Here is a 23878-nt window from a genome sequence, read left to right on the forward strand (position 1 = left end):
CACTCCTTCCTTGGGTCCAAATGTGACATTTTAATGAATGCAGGAGAATCTGTACTTATCCATTGTTACTTAATCAAAAATCAGATATAGATATTTGGTGAGAATTATACATTTATCATAAAACTTTCAAGACCTTTTATCCAGATCTGTACCCTAAATAAATGAGTGCCTTTTTATTGGTGAAAAATGTAAGAAATGCAGTGAAACTCACAAATATTTAATATTTTTTTCAAATCCTAGAAAATATCATTGTGATCATTTTACAAAGAAGCTTTACAAAGGCAACAAATGTGAACAAGTATTTCATCAGTGCTCAAAATTTATCATTCCGAGCATCCTTATTCAAGGAAAGAATTGCAACTATAAACAATGTGGAAGAACTTTAAATAAAATCACAAGAATTATTCAGTGCAAGAAAACTCATGTGGGAAGAATGCTATACATATTTAAGAAATGTGTTAAAGCATTTAAGGACTTCTCAACCCTTTTTCATAGTAGTGATACACCCTACAGATGTGAAGATTGTGGTAAGGCTTTTAATCAAAGGTCAGTCCTTACTAAACACAAGAAGAATCATGCTGGAGAGAAGCCATATATTTGTAAACAATGTGGAGAAGCATTAATTTACATCTCAAAACTTACTGAGCACCAGAGCATTCATATTGAAGAGAGACCATACAAATGTATAGAATGTGAAAAAGATTTTAAATATACCTCAAGCCTTACTCAACACCAGAGGATACATACTAGAGAGAAGCCCTACAAATGTACAGAATGTGGGAAAGCATTTACACGAATTTCAAACTTCACTGAACACCAGAAGATTCATAGTGATGAGAGACCATATGAATGTAAGAAATGTGGCAAAGGCTTTAAGTATAGTAGTGCCCTTATTCAACACCAGAAGATTCATAGGGATGAGAGACCATATGAATGTAAGGAATGTGGCAAAGGCTTTAAGTACAATGCAGCTCTTAGTCAACACCAGAGAAGTCATAGTGATGAGAGACCATATGAATGTAATGAATGTGGCAAAGGCTTTAAGTGTAATGCAGCTCTTAGTCAACACCAGAGGATTCATAGGGATGAGAGACCATATGAATGTAACAAATGTGGCAAAGGCTTTAAGTTTAGTAGAGCTCTTTGTCAACACCAGAGGAGTCATAGTGATGAGAGACCATATGAATGTAAGGAATGTGGCAAAATCTTTAAGGATAGGACCACTCTTTTTAGACACCAGAAGATTCATAGTGATGAGAGACTTTATGAATGTAAGGAATGTGGCAAAGGCTTTAAGTATAGTAGTGCCCTTATTCAACACCAGAAGATTCATACGGATGAGAGACCATATGAATGTAAGGAATGTGGCAAAGGCTTTAAGTATAGTAGAGCCCTTATTCAACACCAGAGGATTCATAGGGATGAGAAACCATATGAATGTAACAAATGTGGCAAAGGCTTTAAGTGTAGTGGAACCCTTATTCAACACCAGAAGATTCATACGGATGAGAGACCATATGAATGTAAGGAATGTGGCAAAGGCTTTAAGTATACTGCAGTCCTTATTAGACACCAGCGGATTCATAGGGACGAGAGACCAAACAAGTGTAAAGAATGAGGCAAACGTTTTAAACTCATCTTAACTCTTACTCAACACCAGACTATTCATACTAGAGGGAAGCCATATAAATGCAAACATGTGTAAAAGCATTTATTCAGAGCTCACATCTTATTCAACACCAGAGGATTCTTAATGGTGAATGTAAAGAATGTTGCAAATGCTGTAAGGATTGTCCAACCCTTTTTAAACTTCACAAGGTTTATACCAATGTATACATTGTGGCAACGATTTTCAAGAGAACCCTTTCTCACTGCCAGAGAATTCATATTGGAGAAAATTCATATGAATGTAAAGAAGGAGGCAAAGCTCTTAATAAGAGTTCATTTTTTTTTAACTTGACCTGGTTTCCTCTTTAATTAACTTTTTCTCTACTGTAGTTTCTCCCCTTCATTGTTTTTCATTTCCTCCTCATGGAATATTTTTCTTGGAATGTTCGGTAGTCCATGCTTGTTTTTTTTTTTTATTTTTTGCATATCACTTATTTTAATGTTATTTTAATTCATTTTTGTTTTAAACAAATGGGATACATCTTGTTTCTCTGTACTCGAACTAGAGGCATACAATTTGTGTAATCATACATTTTCCTAGAGTAATAGTTTTTGATTCATTGTTATTTTTTCTTTCACCCCTCCCACCCCTCTTATCCCTCTATACAGTCCATCATTCCTCCATTCTTGCCCCCCTCCCACCCCCATTATGTGTCATCATCCACTTGTCAGCAAGTTCATTCGTCTCTTAGTTTTTTGAGATTGGCTTATCTCACTTAGCATGATAGTCTCCAATTTTATCCATTTGCCTGCAATTGCCTTAATTTTATTATTTTTATGGCCAAGTAATATTCCATTGTATATATATATACCATAGACTCTTTATGTATTCATCAATCAAAAGGCATCTAGGTTGGTTCCACAATCTGACTATTGTAAATTGAGCAGCTCTGAACATTGTAGTGGATGTATCTCTGTAGTATGCTGATTTTAAGTTTTTGGGGTATAGGCCAAGAAGTGGGATAGTTGGGTCAAAGGGTGGTTCCATTCCAAGTTTTCTTGAGGAATCTCCACACTGCTTTCCAGAGTGGCTGCACTAATTTGCAGCCCCACCAGCAATGTATGAGTGTACATTTTTCCCCACATCCTAACAACACCTATTGTTGCTAGTCATGCTTTCAATTTGTAAATTCTCTTAACTTTTATTTATCATGGAAGGATTTTATTTCATCATCAAATCTGAATGTTAGTTTTGCTGGGTATAAGATTCTTGGTTGACTTCCATGTTATTTTAGAGTTTGAAATATGTTGTTCCAGAACCTCCAAGTCTTTAGTGTCAGGACTGAGAAATCAGCTGATGTTCATATTAGATTCCCCCTTTATGTAATCTGATGGTTTTCTCTGACAGCCTTTGAAAATTCTCTCTTTATTTTGTATTTTAGACATTTTCATTATAATGTGCCTTAGCATGGATCTTTTGTAATTTTATACATTTGGTGTCCTGTAAGCATCTTGTAATTGATTATCCATTTCATTCTCTGAGGTTTGGAAAATTTTCTGACATTATTTTATTGAACAGATTTTTCATTCATTTGGTTTGTATGTCTGTGTCTTTTCATTCCAAATCTTAAATTTGGTCTTGTCATGTTATCTCATAATTCTTGGAGGTTCTGGTCATGATTTCTTTCAATCTTCTCTTTGTAATGAACATTATTTTCAAGAAGAGATATTTTGTCTTCATTGTCTGAGGTTCTGTCTTCCAAGTGATCTAGTGTGTTGTGAGGCTTTCCGTTTAGATTTTCATTTGGTTTGTTGTTTCCTTTATTTCAAGGATTTCTGCTTCATTTTTTTAAGAATCTCCATCTCTGTATTGAAATAATGTTTTGTTTCTTGAATTGGTCTTTTAACTGTTTATCAAAGTGATGGCTTATTGCTTGGATATGCTCTCTTACATTCTCCTTTATTTCACAGATCATTTTAATTAGTACATTCTTGTCGCTGGCTCTTTGCAGTTCCAAAATCCATGAATATTTGTCACTGCCTGCAGCAACAACTTGCACGGGTCTTATGGGTGGTGGAGTGGAAACTGAGGCACATCTATCTTTCTCTTTAGTGCACTGCTTTCTTGTTTGTTTGTTTATAGAGGATAGAGGAAATGAGGTTTACTTGCTTTGAGAGGAGAGAGACTTTGCTTATCAGAGAGAAAGAGACTTTGCTTAATAGAGACCTTGAGAGGACAGACTTTGCTTAGAGCCCAGAGGAAGAGAGCTGCTATGCCTTAAAGTCCTGCATCCTGTGAACTAAAGGTATGTCCACCCAAGGTGCCCTAGTGATGCGTCTCAGTTCTCCATTCCGTGATCTGCCTTCCGCCGCTGCCCCTACTCGCTGCTGTGTTCTTTCTTCTGGCTTTTCTGCTTATGGCTGCTGTAGCGTGTTTTTCCCTCTGGCTGCTGTCGTGTGTGTGTCCTTCTCCTGCTTTTCTTCTGCTAATGGCTGCTGTGTCTCTCTCGCTCCGCCTACACTTATATCACCTCCAGGAGGTGGAGAGCAGGGCCACGCCTCTTACACAAAGATTAGGCGAGACGCTCCGAGCAGGCAATTAGTGCTCGAGAACACATGCACATACATTGTGTGTGTGGACGAGAAAATCACCTGAGTGTGCTATGTCAACTAACCTCCTTGCTGCCGATGTGATCAGGCGCCATCCCGGCACCACCAATATGGCACAGCCCCCAACACATTCTGAATTCCATTTCTAACATTTCTTGTACAGTGCTGTCAATGTATTCTATTAATATAGCATTTTTTATTTGTTTGGGGTGTATTTTTCCCTTGTTTTCTCATGTTGTTCATGTGTCTTCCCTCTTGCAGTGCAGATCTGAGGTTTTATATTTCCACCCTAGAGATTTAAAGTGTCCCTGCAGGTTTCTAATACTTGACCTTCAAGGAAGAGATCAATAGTGACATTACCCAAGGCAAATAGTAGGAATCTTAAAAAAAAATCCCTTCTTAAAATGTTAAGTGTTTTGTCACAATAAGCAGACATGATATGTTCATTTATCATCTAGAACATAAATATGAGGTTTGGAATAAGGTCTACAATTTCTAATGGTGGAGATTAAGTAAGGGGTGTAGGATATGATGTTAATGAGGTAGGAAATGAGATTATAGTGGTGTTTGATCATAGAAAGTGTGAAGGAAGAAACAAAAGAAGTTGGTTGTTAGTAGGAGAAAAGAGAAGGAGTCTCCAAGGAAACATAAATAAGTGGAAAGTAGAGTGAGTAAAAAAAGAAAAAAAGATAAATGTGAAAAAAATAAAAGAATATACAACCAAATTATAATACTCTATTACAATTTCCCAGTCCCAATGCATGAAAAGAACTTGATTTCATAAATGTTGGGGATGTGAGAGGAGGCAATGAGAAATAAATTAGGGGTAATAAAGGAGCCTTGAAGGAAGATTGAACAGTTATTTCCATTGGAAATCAATATCTTCTGCTTTTCTTGTCATCTGAGTAGCGTGGTTCTCTGAAGTTTGTTGGTAACTCCACCCTTAGGATGGTAAGAGTTACTACAGTGGGAGGACTAGACTTGGAGGTCTGACACCTGGAGGTGGGGTGTAGCAATTGCCTGTCACACTGGAAGACTTCACCCAAGGACTCTTCTTTTGGGCCAACTCATGTGATGCAGGACCCTGGTCTTAGCCCTTTACCTCACTTGTAGTCTTCAGAGTTCCTGGTCTCTAATTTAGTCTCTAAATTGTATCTCTCCTGCCTCCACCCTTTTGATTACTAACCAGAAACTTCTCTCCCTAGACATCCTGGGGCCTGAGTGCTGGGATCTGGGGTGCCTGTACAGGAAAATTTTTCTGTCTTGGGCAGATCAAGACCAGGTATGAAGAGCTATGGACCAGCCACATAGCTGCGAGTGCTGGGCCAATTTAGTGTCTAGGGGGTGGTTGGGAGCCTGGGGATTGAGGAGCTGGAGGGCCCTGTTTATTGCCAAACCAGTGGGATCAGGAAATCAGTGGATGCTGTACTAGGGAAGAAGTTGTGGAGCAGGTTCATGTCAGGTCCCAGCAAGTACTCCCATGTTGTCTGGAATTCCAGTGGTGCTGGGCAGATTGGTTGGGTGAGCTGGAATCAAGATGCCCTGATACACTCTTCCAACCTACTGAGACCTTGGAAGGCTCTCTCCTGCCTCTGCCACATGATGGTGGCTATTGGCACACCTAGCAGAGATATCTCAGATGTAACAAGAACTCCAGCGACCTTTGTGATACTATATCAGACCCTGTTATCCCCAGATGGAAGCAGTCACATCCTCTGAAGTCACGGGGATTACAGGTATACACCACCACACCTATTTTGTTTCTTTTAAAATTTTTCCTCAGACTTAAAATTTTTTGGGAGGGGCTATGTAGGTCAGTAATAGAGGCATTGCCTAGCATGTGCATAGCCCTCGGTTTCAGCACCAGCAGCACAAAAACAAATCAATAAATGCAATATAAGATAAAAAATAATCATTGATGTGATTGCATCACTGTAGTATTCTGATTTTAAGTCCTTTTGCTAAAAACTGAGGAGTTGAACAATTGAGTCAATTGGTGATTCCATTCCAAGTTTTCTGAGGAATCTCCAAATTGCTTTCCATAGTGGTTACACCAATTTGCATTCCTACCAGCAGATGTATGAGTGTAGCTTTTACCCCTCATTTTCAGCAATGTTTATTATTGCTTGTATTCTTGATAATTGCCATTGTGATTGAAGTGAGATGAAACCTTAGAGTAATTTTGATTTGCATTCTTACTTCCTAAGATGTTGAACATTTTTTTCTTATACATGTTGATCAATTATATTGCTTTTTCTGTGAATTGTCTTCAGTTCCTTAGCCTGTATATTGGGTCTTTTTTTTTTTTTTTTTTTTTTTTTTAGTGATGCAGCTCAACTCAATAGCTACACTATATAGCTATGCTTGGTGTCATTCAATACATGAATAAAGATAATGAAAATGTGTGTGTATGTGTGTGTGTGTGTGTGATGGAATATTACTCAGCATTAAGGGAAATGAAATTATGGCATTTTGTGGCAAATAGATGTGATTGGAAAATATCATGCTAAGCATAATGAGTCAAACCCAAAAAACCAAAGGTTGAATGTTTGCTTGAATATGTGAATGGGAATTCACAATAAGGGAGTGTGCTAGGGAAAAACAGTTTCTTTAGATTAGGTAGAGGTGACTGTAAGAAGGGGAAGGGGTGTGGGGGTAGAAACAATAGTAGAGTGAAACAACATTGCCTCTGAGAAAATGAGAAATTATACTCCATTTCTTATGATTTATCAAAATGTATAAATGTGTACTGCTGTCATGCATAACTAATTAGAATAAAAATTGAAAATATATTTTGGATTGACCCATAATAATAGCACCTATTTATAATATGCAATGTGATATTTTCATACATTTATACATTGTGTAATTATAAAACCAGAGTAATTAGTACATCTAACACCTTAGGTGTGAAAAGATGGTTAGAGATTGATAAATGTATCCCACATATTATTATAGGAGTATTGTAGATTTAGGTACCTCATGTCAATCTTTAATTTGTTTTGATTTCTTGTTTAGTATGATGTAAGATAAAGTTCTAATTTCTTCTATATGTGGATATGAAGTTTCACAAGCACCATTTGTTGAGTAGATCATAAAAGGTGTAAGAGGATCACCTTTCCCATTACAGATTCTAGTCATCTATAATGAAAGGGTGATGGTGTATGTGTGGATGCATTTCTGGGTAAAATAAATTAAAATAGTGAAAGAGTGATTGTGAATGTATGGACTTCTTTCTGGGTTTTCCTTCCTGTTTAATTTGTCTGTTTGTTTACTCTTATTCCAGAATCACAATGTTCTAATTACTACATGTATGTAATACCCAGGAAACTTGATGCCTTCTTTGTCCTATAGAAGTCCTCATGGCCTCCTTCTGTAGATTGCTTTGAATAGTATGGACATTTTAACAATATTGTTTCTTTCAATCCATAAACATAGGATGTCTTTCCAACTATTTGTAACTGATTTAATTTCTCTCAACATAGTAAGATTTTCAGTGTTAATGCCTTCCACTTCCCTTGTTATATTTATTCCCATGCATTTGATTATTTTTTTATGCTTAAATTCTTTTTCATACTTAAAAGATTCACTATTGGGAAGTTTTATCACTGAGGTACATCCAGTGTCATTTTATTATTTCTATGTTTATTACAGAAAGCTTATATGATGTAAAAGTAATCCTTTTAATTTTTAGTGCTATTAACTGCATTCATATTATTGTTCTAACTGCAATTACCAGCAATACCCAGTACCTTTTTTCTTTCAAAATCTAACTCTATGTCAATCAAGCCAGAATTTCCCATTGCCCTTCTTTCTGAGTCTCTAAAACCTGCCACTCTGTTTTCTGACCCTAGAAATTAGAAGAATCTAACTCTACTTTCTACATGTGAAATATTACAATTTTTTTTTCTTTTGTAATACATTTAAGTTGACACAAGGTCTTGAAGTTTCATTTGTGGTGAACCATATGCCATAATTTCCTTCCTGTTGAAAGCCAGATAATTCCAGGCCAGACTTTGATTATAGATTTATCTACTTGGGACATTGTGTTGTTTTTAACATGGGCTACTGTAAGTGATGCAACTGTAAGAATAGGAGTACAAATACTAGTTTCAATCCCTGAATTTGTTTTTTTCTGCTGAGCACATAGAAGTATAGTTAATGGACCATATATTAATTTATAGTGATAAATGTTAACATGTTAGGTAAATTAAAAAAAAGACTAATGAGACTTGAGTTATAAAAGTGCTGTACATTTTAATGTATGTATCAGTACAGGCTAAATTAAATTTAGACCCAGCTCCCAATTATCTCTTCCTGATACCAAGCAGATATTTAGATTTTTGTGTCAACTCAGAGGTAAATGAAACCCTGTCTCAAAATAAAATATAAAAAGGTCTGGGAATTTGACTCAGGTTAAGCATACCTACGTTTACAAACAATTTATCATGTGTCAGAAAATATTTTCCCATTTTTACCTCATCTTGTGTTTTTCAGAGGCTGTATCTTATTTGATTTTAATTTTTGTCATCTTGTGAAGGGTCAGATACATATTCCATGCTCTAGAATTTTTGGTAAATTCAAAAGGGAGTATTGTATAACAGTAAACAATTCCAGCCTTCCTGTAATTGTTAATTTGAAATTTCACCTTGATTAGATTAATAGATGCCAATGATTAAGAGGATTTGGGTGTGTCCATGAGAGCATGTTTAGAAATGATTGGAATGTGGGATAGTTAACTGAAGGGAAGATGCTTTTGTAGCATGGGCAGAAACACCCAATAGGATGGTAGTTTGGATGTAATAAAAGTGGGAAGAAAAAGGAAGTATATGCAGATGCAATGTTGACTCTTCCTGAATGAGTTATGGATTGCTGCTTCAGTTATCTGAGCATATTGGACACTTGATTATTCACTCTTCCAAAGTGGACTCTTCCAGTGATTCTCCAGATAGCTTCTAGAAGCCTTGGTCTCAGGCTAGGGTAGTACTGTTTCTCCCTCATGTTCTGGGACTTCCACTACTTGGACTGCACAGCTACAGGTTCTTCCAGCTCTCCAACCTGCAGACGGCCATTGTGGACTATTCAGCGTGTAAGCCAATCCCTTTTTACACTCGTACTTTCTGTTTATTCTCTTTCTGTAGAGATCCCTAACTAATACACTTCCCAACCAATGAGTCTCAATGAAGTAGACAAAACATAGATATGTAATTTCAGAGCTGTCTTCATTCAACTTTATTACTATAGCAAGTATCTTTATATAGTAACTCTGCAAATGTTGATAAATGTGCATTCTAAGGACACATTGTTTGAATTTACAGGTATGATCTTCCATTTAGTACAAGTGTGAATGTGAAGAGTCTATGATAGTAAACTGGTCGACTTATGTATAGAATATCTATATCCTAGATGCATTATATATGACAGAAGATGAAGTGTATATATGAAATATATATACTTTAGCATTCTAAATGGAGAAAAATTGAAAGCATTCCCTCAAAACACTGGAACAAGATAGGGATGCCCTCTTTCATCACTTGTACTCCACATCATCTTTGTAACTCTATTCAAGGAAATTAAAGAGATATGAGTAGGAAGAAAAAACTCTTATTACCATTTGCCAATGACATAGTTCTGCAAATAGAGGATCCAAAAAATTCCCTCATAAAACTTCTAGAACTCACAAATGAATGCAGAAAAGCATCAGGATATAAAATCAACAATCAAAAATCAAATTCATTTCTATTCATAAGAGATGAATTTCTGAAAGAGAAATTGGAAAAACTACCCCATTCACAATAGCCTCAAACAAATAAAATACATGGGAATCAATCTAACAAAAGAGATGAAAGACCTCTACAATGAATACTTCAGCACACTAAAGAAAGATATTAAAGCAATCCTTTGAAGATGGTAAGATCTACCATGTTCTTGGATAGGCAGAATTTATATTGTCAAAATGGCCATACTACCAAAAGTGCTCTACAGATTCAATGTGATTTTAATTAAAATACCAAGAGTAAAAAATATTACATGGATTGGGCAGCAAAACAGGCAGGTAGACCAAAGGTACAGAATAGAGAAAACAGAGCCAAATCCACATAAATACAGTTATCTCATTGTAGACAAAAGCACCAAAAAAAAAAAAAATACATTGGAGAAAAGGTATCCTCTTCAACAAATGGTGCTGGGAAAACTAAATCAATATGCGGCAACATACAATTCAACTATTCTCACCCTGCACAAAACTCAAAGTGGATGAAGTATCAAGGAATTAGACCAAAGACCCTGCACTGAACAGAAGAAAAAGTAGGCTCAGATACTCATCATATTAACTTAAGAAATGTACTCCTTAACAATGCTCCCAAAGTGCAACAAACAAAAACGGAATCAATGTGATGGATTCAAACTAAAAATCTCTTGTCAGCAAAGGAAATAAAAGGCTGAAGAGAGAGCCTATCCAGTGGGAGAAAATCTTCACCACACACATTTCAGTTAGAGCACTAATCTCCAGAATCTATAAAAAAATCAAAAATCTTAACACCAAAATTATACATAACCCAATCGATAAATGGGTAAGGAACTTACCCAGAAACTTAACAGAAGAAGTTAGACAAATGATCAAAGAACATGAAAAAAATGTTCAACTCTCCAGTAATTAGAGAAATGCAAATCAAAACTACCCTAAGTTTTTATCTCTCTCCAATTAGAATGGCTATTATCAAGAATAAAAGCAAAAATAAGTGTTGGTGAGGAGGTGGGGAAAATGGTACACTCATACATTTCTTGTGGGATTGCAAATTGGTGCAACCTCTCTGGAAAGCAGTATGGAGGTTCCTCAGAAATCTTGGAATGAAAGCACAATTTTACCCTCATATCCCACTTCTTGGCCTATACCAGAAGGACTTCAAATCAGCACACCAGAGTGATGCAGCCACATCATTGTTTATAGCAGCTCAATTTCCAATAGCTTAGTTATGGAACCAACCTAGATGAATGGATAAAGAAACTGTGGTATATATACACAAGGGAATATTACTCAGCCATAAATAAAAATAAAATTATGGCATTTATGGGTAATTGGGTGGAGTTGGTGAATATCATGCTAAGTGAAATAAGCCAATCCCACAAAGCAAAGGCCAATTGTTTTTTCTGATATGTGACTGCTTATGCATAATGGGGGAGGACAAGGGAAGAATGGAGGAACTTTGGATTTTGTAGGGGCAAATGAGGGGAGAGGAGGGGCAGTGGAAAGGAAAGACATTAGAATAAGACAAACATCATTACCCTGTGTACATGTATGATTATAAGAATGGGTGTGACTCTACAACATGTACATTCAGAGAAATGAATAGTTGTACTCCATTTATGTACAATGAATCAAAATTTATTCTTCTGTCATGTATAACTATATAGAGCATACAATAAAAAGATACTCTAGAGTGGCAAAAAAAAGCTATTTCAGAGCGGGGTGTGGTGGTACATTCCTCTAATCTCAGTGGCTTGGGAGGCTGAGGTAGGAGGAGTGTAAGTCCAGGGCAGTGTCAGCAATTTAGAGAGGCCCTAACCAGCCTAGCCAAATCCTGTCCCTAAATACAATATAAAAACAGGCTGGAAGATGTTTAGCACCCCTGGGTTAAATTTCTGATACACACACACACAGAGACAGAGAAAATATCCACCTCAATTACACCCTGTAACCAATAAAATAATGTTCTTGATATCTGACAAAATTTATGGTAATTCAGCAGTACAATTCATGTAACTGAGGAATGCATTAAAAACAACAATGTCTAATACCATAAACATTTGTTGATATTAAGAGTACCTAATATTTGGCTTTTGGGGTATTCCAACATTTTTCTCTATTTTCCTAACAATATGACCCTTCTCCCTGTGGTTTATCCTTTTCTGAATTTTGGTGGTGACTGACACTATTAATCAGAGACAGGAATCAGTGCCTGTGAATCAGTTCTGGCCAGCTCAGCTCCTGTGTCTTCACCATAGGTGGACACCACCAGGACCAATCAAAGTTAACAGCAAAGATGTTCCATTTTTGAGGTAGTAAAGTGGAAATGAGAGAGTCCTGGGGTGATGGCATCCATGGTTCTTCAGCACAGAAGCTGCAGAAAATATTTCTATGAAGAGTCATGGTCCATAAAACATCCTTGGTGTTTTTGTGTTCAATAATGAAAACAGATCTGCAAATTCAAGCTTGACTTGAATGAGAGAAGTGAAGGAATGGACTAAAATGGGAGATTAACTGAGGACCCAGAGTTATTGAGGGAAGTTACAATCATCTGAATGCATACAAATCTGGCTCACTCATGAAGGGGGCCTGTTTAGCATATCTCATGGCCAAAGTTGAACTTTCTCTACCAATTCTACGAACTCTACTTTTAAATTGTCCTTAAAATTGAACACCTCATCAGACTCAGGACACAACTTTGGCCATAGTACAAATTAGATAACCAGTACACATGTCACAAGAATGGAATTCTTCATAATGAATTCTCCAGACTTTGGGAAAATATTTAATATACAGTTGAAAATGGTTTGAGGTTCCCTACCTTCAACCTTTGAGTTTCCTACACTCAATTACCAAAAAAACCACCCTACACCTTCACACTTTTTTTTTTTTTTTTTTTTTTTTTGTGCTGGGAATGGAACCCAGGGCCCTGTGCTTGTAAGGCAAGCACTTTACCAACTGAACTATATCCCCAGCCCCCACACCTTCACACTTTTAATGATACTATCTCTCTGACCAATTTATCAGTGGGCCTGTGCTTGATAACATAAAAAAACATGAAGAGAGAAGGGCACCAAGTCTTCCCAGAAGCAATTTCTAGATACTGCTTTCAAGACCTGTAACAATAAGGAAGATGAGGCCACACAGGAGAAGGAAATTCATCTTAAACTAAACACCAATTCTGAGCCTCAGCCATTAATAGCCCTAAAAAATTTACTGCTGATTTTGTCCCCCACAGTCCCTCTAATACACCCCCTGAGCCCTGTTCTGATGTGGGTGGACTGCACATTGGGAAAGTCTTGTTATAACTCAAAACCCCCATGAAGCCACATCCCCAATGTGGGCAATGGAGATGATGGAAAGAAGACTGTCCCAGGGGATAAACAACCCTTCCCTGAGTGCAGCCAAATTTCCAAGTCCCATAAAACATCTGGGAGCTCCAAGTTGTAGGGATGGTGAACTCCCAAACAGCAAGTTAATATTACCCTTCTGAAAACATTTTAAGGGTAAAATTGCCTGGCAAATGTTCTGCCATACTTAAAATAATTATCAAAAGTGTAATTACTGCTCTCCATTCTGAGTGAGATCTCAACCTCAAGTCATGTGAAAAGGACCCATATAACATATGACCCATATGAGCCCCTACCCTCAGCTTACACAGCTGTCTCTTCATCAAAAGTAATGGGGGATATTTCATAATTGTCTGCTCTCAAATCTGGCCAGCAGGATTACCACCCAAGGTCAAAAGTGTTAAAAAGCCCTAGGCATCAATTTCCCTAGCCAGACAATGCTGAAGTTTGCATTGGAATGTAGACAGTAGAGACCTGCAGGCTCAGCAAGAGACTGGTCTGAGACAGAAGCAACCAAAATGTCAGTTTAACTTCTCTTTGGCTTCTCTCTTTCACTCTTTCTATCCCTTTCTTTTTTCGCTCTTCTTCTCTCACTCTCATTCTCTCATGCTGCTTTACTAAAATAATTAATGGCCATGCCATTTTTTTCTCTATGATTCTTGTTAATTTGTGTACATACATACACACACACACACACACACACACACACATATTGATTTTAATCTGGAATACCTAGGTTAATGTATTTTTTGGATCAGAACTATTTTATCCAAATATAAAAGTTTTTTTACACTCTGCTTTGTTCAAATGCCAATTTTCAAAAGTTAGTTCTCAATCTGATAGATTTTAAAAGACTATAAGGCCTTTGTGGAGCTTGAGGGCAGTCAAAGAACAGAAGAGTGAGCAAAGTTCTCAGGACAATAAAGATCTTCTGTTGGAATGGCTTAGAAACACTCTGCAACAACTCTGTCCTTGAGGCCTGGAGACATTACCTTATTAGAAAAACATTTGGTACTAGTGAACTCTGAGTAGCAAGCAAGTTATATGATCTGCACATACAAAAGTTAACTGCACTAATGTAACCTAATGTATGTGTATATAACCCTGGAATATTCTTCATTTTATTAAACTGTCTTAACTGACATTTTTACTTCCTATTGCTTTCAATGCAACCCTGGATGAATGCCTTTCCTTATTGTGTCAAGTATTTCATGATCCTTCTTCTATATTCTCCATTCCACTTCCCAATGGGATTATTGTCTATACTGATGGAGGAAAACATTGAGGTGTGATGTACATATTTCCTGATAAAAAATTGACTGAGTACACATTGCCTCAATCATCTCCTCAGTGAGCAGAATTAGCTGCAATTATTTTGGCTCTTTGTATATTTCCCAACATCTTAAACATCATTTTAGTCTCTCAAACTGATGCCACATATTTCCTCTGCAAGTTTGTCACCTCATTTGGATCCCTGTTTATCAATCCTTAATTTCTTTTATAGGATCATATGGCTCCAATATTTCTTGCTCACATGTATAGTCACACTAAAATTGCTGGACTGCTTACTGAAGGAAAAACTCATACTGCTATAAAATCACTTTATCCTCTTTTCAGATGCCATGGAATCACACAATTTTTTTCATCAAAATGTTCACTCTTTAATAAAGATCTTTTCTATTTCCTCTCAACAGGCCTGTTTCATCATTAATAATTGCTCTCATTGCACATTCTTTCATTCTTCTACTTGGGAAAACATGAACTCTCAAGGTTTATATTCTAATGCCCTTTGGCAGATGGATGTAACTCATCTTCCTCCCTTACACACCTAGTCTTTCTTCCATGTTATCATAGATACATCCTCAGGCATTGTATGGACAGTGTACATCATTCAGAGAGGGTCTCAGCCTGTATCTCTGTATCTCTCACTTGTTTCTTTGCATTCCCACCATGGGTAAGCATCATTTAAAAACTGGCAATGTCCCTGCTTATACATCTAGTGCCTTTGCTCAGTTCTGTAATCAAAGGGATATAATTCTAAGCAATGGAATTCCCCAAAATCTTACTGGACAGGCTTTAGTTGAACATGCATATCACATATTTAAAGTGGAATTAAAAAATGGGGACCAGACTTGCTTTTATTAATAATGCTCTCAATATTGCCTTGTTCACAATAAATGATCTTAATGTACTATATAAAAGTAATGCTCATTTCTGGTCCTCTGCCTTGGACAGACAATTTACCCCTAAGGTACCACTATGAAAGATTTATGTAAAATATTGAGTTCCACCAGATCTGGTATGTCAGGATCTTATGCATTTCAATACATGGGAGACGGGATATTCTGCTGTTTTTACTCCTACAGGTTCTGTCTGGATTCCTGCCAGGTGTGTGAGACCCATCAATCATCATGAGTTTGCATCAAGGACTTCACAATTTGATTCCCAAATTCCATTCGATCCTAGATGAAGAGGACTGTGATTCAAAGAAGGAATCTCTGACAACAAGAGGCTCAAGAGACCCCTGGTCTTTGAATCATCTATTGGCTTGGGGAGATATAAAGAGTTTAACAACATCTGCTCAAAAATTGCTAATGCAGGTAGGTTTAGAATGTACCCCAGAAAATTTGGCTACATCTCTGCAAAATTTATGCAAAATTGCACAACTATGCTGGCTACTATTGTGTTGTATCCCTGTTGGAGGTGACGCTGTATAAAAATACTGTTCCCATTTTGGCTTCCTGCACTCATTATAATATTTGGGTCTGCTCAGTGGAAATTGTTAATTCTTCTGAAAATTTGATTTCATCAAAATATTCTTGATAATAGAGCTGCTATTCATTGTTTGCTGTTGTTCTATCATAAGGGGTGCCATGAATTTAATAATATGCATTGTTTTAATTTAAATGATAACAATACTCCCATTCAAAGAAATTGGATCACTTAAAGACACTATGAAAAGGTGCAACAAGATGATGGAGGTTGGGATTTATTAGATTGATTAACCTCATGGTTACCAAATTTTTTATGGATAAAACAGCTTTTCATTGGAGGATGTTCACTGATACTTGTCTTATTTTGTAGTGCTTATTTTTGTCAATATCTGCCTTACTTTCTCCTTCCACCTTCCTTACACAAAAGACATGTCATGTCTATTCAAAATGCCATACAAAACAAAAAAGGGGAATTGTAATGGTTCAGGTCAGTCAAAGTACAGAGGAGCCTGTCCTTCGAGTGTGCATACTCCACAGAACATTTAGGGCTTTCTGTTTGAATAGCTTAGAAACACTCTGCAACTCCTCTGTCCTTGAGGCCTGGAGATTCCTGGCCAGAGGGGCAAGCAGGGTTAAGGACAGTGCGGTCCACCTACTAGGATCTATGCACAGGGAGCAGCAACAGCTGGATAGCAAGCTGCCATTCATCCACTCTGAGGGAGATGGGAAGAAGCCACACAGATGTCTTTGAATTTGGAACTGCAGTGTGATGGATAAATTTGGCTGTTGTTTTGGGATAGAACAGAATGAAAATTTGAGCAGTTTAAGAGCTGACAGTCTGTAGTTTTGCAGGCTTGACACACAGCAGTGCTTCTTATGGCTATTGAGCATGGAGGCTTGCAGTGGATGCAGGTACATGGAGGAAGTGAATCACAGTAGAAGAAGCAGGAGCCATACAGAAGGGAGAGAGCCATCCCTCTTTCAGCTCTGTGCAGTAAAAGTCCCTGTTGTATATGTGCTGAATTTCTTAGGCTGTTGACAGTCTTCTACCTGTATAAGGAATATAAATTGTACCCTCCAACTGAGCAGCACCATGTCCCTTTCCTTGGTGTACCCCAAACTTGCTTATTATAACACTAAAGGCCCTGCTGTGCGTGGGGCTCATGCTGTGGGAATTACCTCTCTGAGCTCTGTCACCACTAATAAACTTGCTTCCAGATCTTGGTGTTCTGACCTCATTTCTCACATTTTCATGCTCAAGTCTTCAATGTGATTGGGGAGGCAAAATGACCTGCACAGGAAGCCCAGCAGAGTCCACTGGAACTAGTTTCCTCTATACCCACAACCTAACCCCATGCCTGGGACACAGATAGCAAGTACATTCATTGGACTTCAGGGGTAACTGTGCCATAATGCAGTCATTCATTATAACCAACCAGCAACTTCTTCAGGTTAATTACCAGGAAATATTCTGCATGTCCTACTCCACAGAATTCCTTATGTCTTCTTGGTCTCTCTTTTCACATTGTTACCAATGTTTAATTACAAAGAATAAAATCCCACTCCCTGCAAAAATGTGGCAGAACAACAGCAGAATCCAGAATTTCTAGGTGGACTTTGACAGACTGGATGGAGCAGCACATGAGCAGAGGAAACCTGTAAGAGCTGTTCCCAGGGTCATTTCTTGTGACATTGCAGAAGCTGTAAATATATTTCATAAGAGTCTGTGTAAGGGAGGTTTAGGTACCAGTTTAAGAGTTGTTAATGTTAGTTACATATTCACTGAGTTGTCAGAATAGCTGTCACGAGACCAAGTTGGGATACATAACAACTAGTCTCTACCCATATGACCACCACACATAATTTGACTTCATTTTCAATTCCTGGCTTTACAAACTAAAGAAGACTTGTTTTATGTGAGTAGAATATTTGGTAATATTTGATAAAAGATTTACCTGTTTGTTATGATTACTCTATCAAGTTTAAGTCACACCTTTTCTTACCACAGATGTTCCTAAAGCATCCAAATTTCACAATCACTATTTTACTTTCAAATGCTTAAAGAATAAATGAGTATTGCAAGTCAATGGTATTAACCCTTAGACCAGTAAAAATATTCTTAATTCCACCAATTAATTTGTGACCCATAAATCTATTTTGTGCAACCATTGGAAAAATGATTTACTTTTATACAGTAGGATAGAATATTGGGGCATGGGGTGTGTGCAATTCAAAATGATAGTTCAGGCAGTCACAGTGGTACATGTATGCAATCTCAGCAACTTGGAGGCTGAGGCAAGATAATCTCAAATTGGAGGTTAGTTTTGACAACTTATTGAGACCATATCTTAAAATGAAAATGACCAGGAGGGTTGCTCAGTGGTAGAGAACCCCCAAATTCAATCTCCACATGCATAAAGATGGTGCAAATTTAAGTTTCACCACCTGATAATTTCTTATGAAGAAACACATATTCAGATGTAATAGTCTTTTCATCTTTCCACCAGTCCATCTATGCATCTGTTCTTTTAAGAATTCATTATTTTTTTCTGAGAGCTGTATTTGAATTGCACACTTTTCTTCCTTGTTTCTCCTCATTGACAATAAATTCACTGAATTCTTGCCTTCCATCACTGCTCCTCTAAAAATTAGAATCATACATGACCCTGTGATCAGAGTAGATGTGGGCTTGAGTGGTGGCCAAATAGTAGCACTGATCTTTATCCCATCATCTATTCCTGGTTTTCTTTCTGCTTAAGGCATGATCTGCCCATTTCAGTTTCCTGAAACCTGCAGTTGCCACTGAGTGAAATTATTTTGCCAATCAAGGAAACTCAACCTGAATCTTCTATAAGTATCTCCATCCCAGGACACAGAAGAAATTGTGTTCTTAATATATAGGTCTCCAGGTCATATTCTCTGAAATAAAAAATGCCCTTGCAAAAATAAAGGAACTAGGTTGGTACACTCTTGTAGCCAATCTTAATATCTTTTCCACAAATTGTTGTTATTGTACTGATTATCACTGGGATGAATGTATATATAGCTGTACCAAGAGGAAGTGTTCATACTGAGATTGAGACATTGATTTCATGAGGAGAATACTCCTGAGAAAAGGCAGTGGAAATATTATACCAGTTGATTTTTGGATAACCTTTAAGAACTCATTTTCTCTCCCTGAGTCTTACTTATATATTCTGTGCATGGATTGATCATAATTTTTAGCACCTATTCAGTGACAGGGGTCCCAAATGTTAACTTGTATTGAACACATGTAGTAATATAGTCCCTGTGGTAAAGATAAAGGCAATGATGAGAAGCAAGTCAAACAAACAGGGCTGGGGATATAGCTTAGTTGGTAGAGTGCTTGTGTCACAAGCACAAGGCCCTGGGTTCAAATCCCCAGCACCACAAAATAAATAAATAAAATGAAACAAACATAGAAATAATAGCCAGGTGTCGTGGGGTGTGCCTGCTCTCTCAGTGACTGAAAAGATTGAGACTGGAGACCACTGTGGTGATGTACTCCTGTAATTCCAGTCACTTGGTTACTGAGGTAGGAGAATTGCAAGTTTAAAGCAAGTCTCAGAAACTGAGCAAGGCCTTGAGCAACTTAGCAGACACGTCATCTCTAAATAAAATATAAAAAGAATTGTGGATGTGGCTTAGTGGTTTAGCATCCCTGGGACCACTGCCTGGATGCCCCCTTTCCCTGCCCCAAAAAGAGAACAACCGCAGCATTCCCATAAGACCACAGATCATAGACAGTATTTGGAATTTAAAGTAATTTTCCATTATATCATTTCCATTCATGAACCATATGTACATATATAATTCATAAGTCATTATGACCATATATACAATAATAAATACAAATTTCCACTACTGCAAGAAAACCCTGCCTTAAAGTCGCTGAAGCTGAAGCTCTGGGTTCAAATCACAGCAAGTCAAACACAATAACAAAAGCCAGGTGTGGTGGTGCGTGCCTCTGATCCTGAGGCCAGCCAAGCAAATTCATGAGACCCTGTCTAAAACATTAGAAAGGAGTGGGAATTTGGTTAGTGTAAAGTGCCCTTGGGTTGAGTTCCTAGTATAGCAAAAACCAAAAGCAACAGCCCACAGTCTGATCTGTTCTCATTAATTCCTGGATTGGCCACATTGGATTGTCACTCAGAGGTGGTTCACTAGGCTCAGAGTCAGGGGGCGGGACCTGAGCATCTGCCCAATCAGAGGCACCTGGGTGAGAACTGCCCAATTCGCAGGCAGCCAGCGAGGAGGGCGGGCTTCTAAAACCTAGTACTGGCCTTTGCCTTGGAGCCGCCATTCTCCAGATCCACATGTGGCCTTTCCTCCTGTGTTCAGCAGCCCCAGGTTTCTGTGTGACACAGGGAAGGAGAGACTCAGAGGGAGAACGAGGGGCAGAGTGAAGACCAGGAAATGGTGAGTGTGCTTCAGGCAGCTGGAGACGGACAAAGCCCAAGCCCTTGAGACTGGGGGTGGCGGGAGTGGAAAGGGCGGCGGGGCTTCTGGTCCTCTCAGTCAGCGGTCAATTGTCTTCCTCTGTGGGGCTCAGCCCTCAGTCCCCATGTCTACATCTAGCGCATCTGGTAGCTGGACCGTGTGCATCTTGTCACATGAGTGCACAGTGTCCTCAGCCTCTGCCTGAAGCCCCATGAGGACATCAGGGTGCTAGCAGCCCAGAGTCTCCTGGGGTTGAGAGCAGAACACATGGAGGGTTATTAGAGGAGGACGAGGGTGTCCCTGTGCTGGCAGCCCAGCATCTCTGCAGGTTGTGTGCTGAAGACTGAGAGGATGGTGAAAGGACGTCCCCGACTCCATGGTGTTCCTGCATGAAAGGCGCTGTGGTCTCTAGAGGCCTCAGTTTCTCCTTCCTGCTGAGCTAGCTGAATATGCAGGAAGCAGCATCTCAAATCCAGAACCCTGGGCTCAAACCCAGCTATTTGGTGGTCTGTGAGTGAATTACTAAATTTTCTTGTTTAATTGGTTCTTTTTAGGTGCACATGACAATTCATTTTGGTATAATTATTCAAGCATGGACTGTATCTTTAATTAGGTCCCATTTCTTGTAGATGTTCATGATTGTGAAATACACTATCATATATTCATGGCTATATATAGGAAATTTTTTAAAATTTTCAGCTCCAGTTTGTATTCCCAATGTCAATTTTCCAACTCAACATTATCAATTTGTTTCCCAGGCTAGGTTTCAATTTGACAAAATATTTTTTATTTCTCAAATACCATGTGGCACATGTTGAAGTTTTTTTTTTTTTATATTTGTGAATAATTTATGTGAGAGGTAAGCAGAGAACTATCACTTGACCATTTGAACAAACTGTGTGCCTCTCATCCACCTGTCTTCCAAGGCACAGACAAATTATCGCAATATTTTGTGTTAAGATTCACCAGTGAACCAATACTTTGCCAAACCACAAAACCACAAAACCACGGTGATTATGGTGGTTCCAGCAGCAGCAGTAGCTATGGCAGTGGCAGAAGGTTTTAGTATTGCCAGGAAACAAAGCTTAGCAGGAGGGGAGAGCCAGAGAAGTGACAGGGAAGCTACAGGTCAGGACAGATCTGTGAACTCAGCCTGCACAGTGGTGGCAGGGCCTAGCTGCTACATAGATGACATGGTTTAGACAATACTCATGTGTATGGGCAAAAAAACCTCGAGGACTGTATTTGTGACTAATTGTATAACAGGTTATTTTAGTTTCTGTTCTGTGGAAAGTGTAAAGCATTCCAACAAAGGGTTTTAATGTAAACTTTTTTTTTTTTGTACCCATGCTGTTGATTGCTAAATGTAATAGTCTAATCATGATGCTGAATAAATGTGTCTTTAAAAAAAAAAAAGATTCACCAGTGAAAAATTGACTGTGTGATCCTCATTATCTCAAACTCTCATGTCTTCCTAGTCCTCAGAATTGACTGATATAAGATGCCCACATCTGCTGCATCCATAACTCCATGGGGTATGTGTTGAATTTCAGCCTCAGTCTTGTCCTCTTGGAAAGCAGTTTGAATTGTTGGTGGAGTCTCTCAAGAGAGTAGCTGGATGCCCTAGAGCTGGGAGGAATCTCTTGACATTAAATGACTCTAAATATTATTCCAGTGGCCCAGGAGGCTGAGGCAGGTGAAGCACATTTTAAAACCAACTGCAGCAATTTAACCAGGCACTGAGCAACTCAGCAAGACCCTGTCTCTAAATAAAATGGAAAAATGTGCTGGAGATGTGACTCAGTGTTTAAATGCCCCTGGGTTTATTCCTCTGTACCAAGAAAAAAATAATTCTTCTAAATGACTTTTTTTTTTTAAATTTTTGCTACCATGAATAGTGCTGCAATGAAAATAGAGTTCAGCTATTTGACAGAATGATTCCAAGTCTTTTAGATGTATACTCAGAATTATTACTGAATCACATATTTCTGTTTTAATTTTTTAAATGATTTCGCAAATTATTTTTGAAAAAAAATTGTTACCAAATTTATATTCTCATCAACAGCTGTACAAAAGTTTCCTTTTATCCATTACCTTATAATGTAGATCTTGTTTTATTTTTCATGTGTTTTATAATATCCATTTCTACAGCTATAGTCAAGCTGCAGGAAATCTGTTTCCCTGTTATCTTTAATCCCTAATGCAAGTTTGTGGATCCCAGGCTTTGAAGAAGCCACTGTACGCTGTAAATAAAGAGGAATCTGTGATATTCAAATATTTCAGATATGCAGATATTTTTCTGCAACTGCTTTTGGGTATTTTCATCCACCTATGTGCTTGCAAGACAATGCTAATTTATTTGATTGTAATCTGTGGAGATTTGAACATGTTCAGTCAAATTTACTCCAGAGATTGGAGTTTAAGGTTGTAGTCCTTTGAAGAAAAGGTGTTAAAGTTAGACTTTCACTTCCTGTACAAATCCTAGGAGTAATTGTTAGACCAGGAGATATTAGTGGGGTGAGTAGTGGACGGATTGTAATCAGGAAGTGAAATGTCACCCAGGCTATCAATGGCATACTGTATTTCCCCCTGTTAAATGCATGAATCAAGCTAGATAGAAACTCTGGCATCAGCAATAGCAGGTGGCAGAATATTCTGCCAAATTTCTTGTAAGGAAAAACTCACACCTTTGACATATAATTCCACTTTCCTGATTCCTGTTGATGAACTCCATGGATATTCTTGAGTACTCATAGAAAAATCTGTACTTTTTGTCATTTGATATTGTGTATACTAGTTGCTTCTCTTTTCTGATAAAGGGTGAAAGTTTCAATACTAAAGCTGAGAATGGGAAAGCAAAGATAAAGAATTGTTGAAACTTGCAGAGGAAAAAGAAAATAGCAGCAGTTGGCAACAATTCAGAAATCAGGATACTTCCAAGTTTCTTTAGAAAATACTCCCAATAACTCAGTTAAACCAAGGCCAATTTCTTGGTCACACTAATTATTCAGTGTATGTTGGGAGGAGGCTCTACTTATTGTGTTCACCCAGGCACCTAATGTGAGAAAACTCCATCTTAGCATAGCTGTTTCCAACACAGAGGCAGGAAATATACTGTATGGAATGATCTAGTCTATCTTGATATTATGGGCAATGGCACACATCATCCATTCATTGTTTGATTGTCAAATAAGTCACAGAGCACTGTCTTAACTTCTTTCATTTTCTATTTTCAAAACCCCTTATTTGCATCTTTGGAGGTTTGAACATACTCAGTGAACTTTGACCCCAGTGCTTGGGAGTTTAGGATGTAGTCCACAGAATGAAAGATGTTAGAGATGAGCTATCCAGTGAATAGAAAACCTTCTTCCAAGAGGAGTTCGCAGGGC

The 23878-nt window shown here is 37.9% G+C and overlaps 1 protein-coding gene across 11 annotated transcripts in view; it reads left to right on the forward strand.

Moving 5' to 3' along the window:
• LOC306637981 (uncharacterized protein) overlaps positions 1-17247 on the forward strand; it is a 108321-nt gene extending 91074 nt beyond the window's left edge. For 8 of the 11 annotated variants that reach the window (XM_079100989.1, XM_079100987.1, XM_079100984.1 and 5 more), the window contains one exon: positions 241-1943. In XM_079100989.1, the coding sequence (XP_078957115.1) occupies positions 241-1618 (1378 nt within the window). In that variant the 3' untranslated portion in view covers positions 1619-1943. Of the gene's footprint in view, positions 1-240; positions 1944-5455; positions 5501-15680 lie in introns of those variants that run through there. The other 3 variants (XR_013757330.1, XR_013757331.1, XR_013757332.1) reach the window with 2 other exon arrangements.
• Positions 17248-23878: the final 6631 nt, after the last annotated feature.

Source organism: Sciurus vulgaris (assembly GCF_902686455.1).
Source record: "Sciurus vulgaris genome assembly, chromosome: 10".
NCBI classification, from domain to species: domain Eukaryota; kingdom Metazoa; phylum Chordata; class Mammalia; order Rodentia; family Sciuridae; genus Sciurus; species Sciurus vulgaris.